At 46.4% G+C, this 4,957-nt stretch overlaps 1 protein-coding gene across 3 annotated transcripts in view; it reads right to left on the reverse strand.

Annotated features, from left to right (window-relative positions):
• Window positions 1-4,957, reverse strand: part of Pofut1 (protein O-fucosyltransferase 1) — a 34,273-nt gene that overhangs the window by 21,502 nt on the left and 7,814 nt on the right. For all 3 annotated transcript variants that reach the window (XM_008829377.3, XM_017797217.2, XM_029561755.1), the window contains exons 3-4: window positions 3,607-3,789; window positions 2,341-2,453 (exon numbers count right to left, since the gene is read on the reverse strand). In XM_008829377.3, the coding sequence (XP_008827599.1) occupies window positions 2,341-2,453; window positions 3,607-3,789 (296 nt within the window). The remainder of the gene's footprint in view (window positions 1-2,340; window positions 2,454-3,606; window positions 3,790-4,957) is intronic.

Below are 4,957 nucleotides of genomic sequence, written 5' to 3' on the forward strand. Positions count from 1 at the left end.
GACTCCGAGCTCCATCAGAACGGGGGCCTTGTCTGTTTAGTTACTGATTGCATCCCCAGCATCCAGACCAGTGCTTGGGAAGGAAGTGCTTCTTTATTATGTGTTGAAGAAAGGCAGGCACCTGGGAAGCCCTAATTCCCTCAAACTACCTCTTCAATATCATCTTCTTTTCCCCAAAATTGAATGGTTAAGGCACAAGTTTAAGCTCTCATGTATTTCTTACAACTACACGCTAAGGGACACTCCCTGATCAATGAGCCCATGCACACAACACTGCCCCTTCCTGCCCATTAGGACTTGGTGCTTTGTCTGGCTCTTGGAGATTCACTTTTGGAGTGCCTTTTAGAGTTGTGGCATAATTTTATTGTGGCACATCATCAATGGAGACAAATCCTACACTTGATCTTAGCCAGAAGACTGAGAAGCACTATTAGGGACAAACCCTTATCTTTTGAGTCTGCCTTCCAGTGATGCAATGGTTGCCTGTCATTCAGAAGTGAGTAAGGAGAACCTGGCAAGTGATCAAATGGAACAGTGTTATCTCAGATCAGCAACGAAGGAGATTAGACTCTGACCAACTGAGTAGCCCAAGTGGCTCTTGTACTAGTTGGAAAGAAAAGTCCCAGAACAGAGTGAGCAGCTGCTGACAGTACAGCAACTTGATGCTCGGTCATTTAGAACAGATGCTTTAGCCAGGTCTGGTAGCATACACTTTTCTAGTAATCCCAGCACGGGGAGGCAGAGGCAGGAGGATCAGGAATTTAAGTACATTCTTGGCTACATGGTGAGTTTGAGACCTGCCTGGGCTATAAAGTGAGATCCTGTCTCAAAAAAAAAAAAGAATGGATTCTTTGGAGTCAGACTATCTAGGTTAAAATCCCAGTTCTGCTTCAAGCTTCATGACTTTGGACAAGTGACTCTGTTCTTCTTGGTTTCCATTGCTTTATGGGTAAAGCTCAGATGACAACACCCACCCCACAGACTCATTAAATCTGAGTCAATAACTATGAAGATGTAGAAACAATGTCTGGCATATAGCAGTCATGAACTATGTATTAGCTCTTATTACTTAAATATTTACATTAGAGCCAAACCAGTCATGCAACAGCCCTACCACCTACCACCTTGGGTAAGTTATTTAACTTCACCGAGCTCAGCTTCCTCATTTGTAAAACAGAGGCCTTGTCGGAGTGGGTAGTTCAAGGGTAGAGGGCTCGCCTAGCATGTGTGAGGCCCTGAGGCCCTGAGTCTGACCTCCACACATTCCCCAAAGGAAAATGATAGCAATAGCCACTTCATGAAATCTCTCACAGGCTTAGTTAAAATAGGCCTGTGAGTGTGAGTGACAGCTAACTTTGGTTGACTTACTATGTGCCATGCACTTCATATGCCAGAAAGCAAAACTTATTGAAGCTCTTCTTGTTAACCCAAGGTAGAAACTGGGACCAGAGAGCTGGAGTGGCTTGCTCAGAGTCTCCCAAAAAAGAGGTCACGGTGGGTCAGAGTTCAGGCCATGCTCACTTTTTGTCTCTACAGGGGTCTATCACTGGCCTACTGACCATCAAGTGCTATGGCTATGCCTGAATTCACCTGCTTCTCTTACCCCCTAACCTAATATGACTACTTTTGTAGTGGTGGTGGTAGACCTGGGGGCAAAATTCAGGGCCTCATGCCTGTTAGGCAAGGTTTGTGCTAGCCCCCATTCTGACTTAGTCCTAGCTCTTCCCTGCCACACTAGAGCATCAATGGCTAATCACCATGTGAGTTTATCAATCTGACTAGGGACTGGTTCCCCAAACACCAGAGCTGGATTGTCCTCGTTTCTATATGTTGGCCTCCAAGTACTGTGTCTCACATATGACATATGCTCTATAAATATTTCACAGCCTGTACCCGTGTCCTGCTAACATATTTTTTAATAGGGTCTACTGGTACACAATTAATAAAGCCTGGCTAGTAATTATGAGAATGACATCATTTCTCAGTCTGCACCTGAGCTGTTCTCCAGGCACTGCTTCCAATTTTCACCTTGTGAAGAGGAAGACAAAAGAGGAGTGATTCTCACGCCTGGAGGTGGAAATTGACATGCATGTGACTGCACAATGTCCTTTTTATGACATCCCTTATCAGCCCAGACTCTTGCTCAACCTCAGGGTAGGTCAACATCCCGCTGTGTCAGGCACTGAGATGGGAAGAGATCACACGGGATCCCAAGTTCAACTGACAGAACAGAGTACCTGCACCTTTGGTCTTACATGAAGGTAGGGTAGAGGGGGGAAAAGGCCAGGAAAGAGCAGAATGCCCGAGTCCTCCCTAAACCCAGTACTGCTATCCAAGTACCTCTGGATCCATTGTTCTTTGTAGGAGGCACTGAAGGAAATGCCTGTGAACAGCTCTGACTTATTGAAACTCACATGAAACTGGTCCCAGAATGGCCCAAAGGGATTTCCTTCCTGCAGAAAGAGAGTAGAAGTTTTACCAAGTAGGAGGGAAAGCCATCTGGGGATGAGGATGGGGGCAAGAGACTGCAGAGAGAGGGGCTTAGGGGATGTCATGACACCTGGATAACTGGTAAAATACCCTCAATGAGAGAGCCCCTTGGCCTGGGCTAAGGAGAGGACTTGGCTTCTAGCAGAATTTGAAGGAATCTATTCTGTTTATATGCCATGTCCCACTAACCCTAATGCACTGGTGGGGCCTGGCAAGGAGTGAACCTTGGGCTGGAACTACAGTATAGAGCTTTAAGAGACTTTCAAGTCTGGCTAATACAACACCCTCATTTCTTTCTCTCTCTCTCTCTCTCTCTCTCTCTCTCTCTCAATGGGGTCTCCTATAGTCCCAGCTGGCTTGGAACTCACTATGTAGACCCAGGCTGGCCTTGAACTCACAAAGATCCGCCTGCCTCTGCCTCCCACAATGCCCGGCCTAACAACACCCTCATTTTCACAATGGAAACAGATGTACAGTAGGCAAGATCAAGGTCAGTCACACAGCTGATAAGGGCAGTGCTGGGACTATAAGCTAGGTCTCCCTCCTCAAATTAGACAACTCTTTTACTACTTGTCTCAAACTGCATCATAAGCACCAAAAGACATATTGGGGTGTGTCATATTCTCAAGTACCCAGAATTCAGTAATTTCTACTGCTCATCTATGACAGCTCTTCATCTACCCATGGGAGGCAGGAAAGCATTCAAGTTAAGAGAGTGGACAAAAGAGCCAAATTACAAAGGGGAGGCTTCCAGCTTGACCTTGCTGGCTGTGTTTCCTCTGTACAAGGAGGGCATTAGTAGCACTTTCCCTACACAGCAGTCTGAGGACTAAAGGAGTCAATACACATAGAGCTGTTGGTGCTATGTGAACATTAGTTATTACTGACACTACATGTTACAGTTCATAGGCGCTCTGATACCTGGCCTGCTCTCCATGAGCCACCTCGAGCAGGGAGAAATAAAGGCTCAGAGAAGCAAAGTGTGCCAAAGGTAACACTGCTAACCAATGCCAAAAACAGATCCGAATCTCCATCTTTCCATTCTAAGCCCTTCTAGTGCTTTTCCCCCTGCACTGCCATGTAGTCTCGGGCTGCAGGACATGCAGCAAGATCTACCTTCATTGGGCATGTCTTCTTATCAGGGCTTCGCTGGGCTGCCACCTCAAAGCAGTATGCCACCCGCTTCTCAGGGGGCCAGTGAATGGGTGCCAACTTCTCCATGAAGTCCTCCAGGCTGACAACCCGATGGTAGGCCTGGAGAGGCTCTAGCTTGAAGTACTTCTGGTAGGACACATGGAGCTACAGGAAAAAGAGAAAAAGGTGAGGTGTAGGTCCCGATTCCCACATTTACTAAAAACCATACACTCCAAGACCCAGACTACATAGTTACATAATGAAAAACTTAAGATATCAAAGTGGCCTTGGACTATAGCCCAGAGGTAGAGTACTGCCTAGCAATGTATGAAATCCTAGGCTTGAACACTAGCACGGCGGCAACAACAGGACATCAAGGTTAGGGCAGAGACACACTAGAAGACATCTCCAAAGTCAAGAACAAATGGTTGTATCTCTAGTGTTCAAAAATGCCTGCTGGGTGGATCTCTGTGAGTTCAAGGTCAAGCCTGGTCTACATAGACAGTTCTAGGCCAGTCAGGGCTATATGGTGAGACCCTGCCTCAAACTATACAAAACAAACAAACAAAAGCCTGCTGATCTATAAGAAAAGATAGGCAAATGATTGAGGTGAACAAGCATGCACAGCAAAGGAAACCCAAATACTGACACACCAAAGAAGGTGCAGCCTCTCCAGTCATCAGGAAAAAGTAAACTGCAGTATCACTTCTCACCGTGAGAGCAGCAAAAATGTTAAAGTGAATGCTAATTGTTGGAACAAATGTGGAAAAAATGAGCCCTCTGTACATGCTGGGGCAGCCCCTTTGCCTGTGATGTGTCAGTATGCACAGAACGACATGCTACTGTGCACTCTGAACCTGCAAGTCTGGGAGAATGGGAATTGAGAATCCCATTTCCCAGACTCATCTTCTCTGCTAGGTATTTGCCCTGGAGAGGCTCTGGCACTTTCTACAAATGAGTCGGAAGGCTCAGTGTCACAGGAAGTACAGGAAGGAGGTGGAAGGAGTCCTATCATAAAATCCCTGAGGGTGGCTGCCTCAGGGGAGACAGAAGGACTAGGACTAGCTATTATCGGCTTTACCTGCAATGCTTTTTTTTTTTAAACAGAAGTCAGGCATGGTGGCACATGCATGTAATCCTGCCATTTGGGAGGCAAATAAGATCAGGAGTTTAAGGTCAGTCTGGGCTTCCTGAGACCCTGTCTCAGAAATGAAAATAAGGAAAATGAAAATAGACAAGAAAGCCAGGCGTAGTGGCTCACGTCTTTAATCCCAGCACTCAGGAGGCAGAGGCAGGCAGATCTCTGTGAGTTCAAGGCCAGCCTGTCTCACAA

Source organism: Nannospalax galili, unplaced genomic scaffold (genome assembly GCF_000622305.1).
Source record: "Nannospalax galili isolate Female #2095 unplaced genomic scaffold, S.galili_v1.0 scaffold1714, whole genome shotgun sequence".
NCBI classification, from domain to species: domain Eukaryota; kingdom Metazoa; phylum Chordata; class Mammalia; order Rodentia; family Spalacidae; genus Nannospalax; species Nannospalax galili.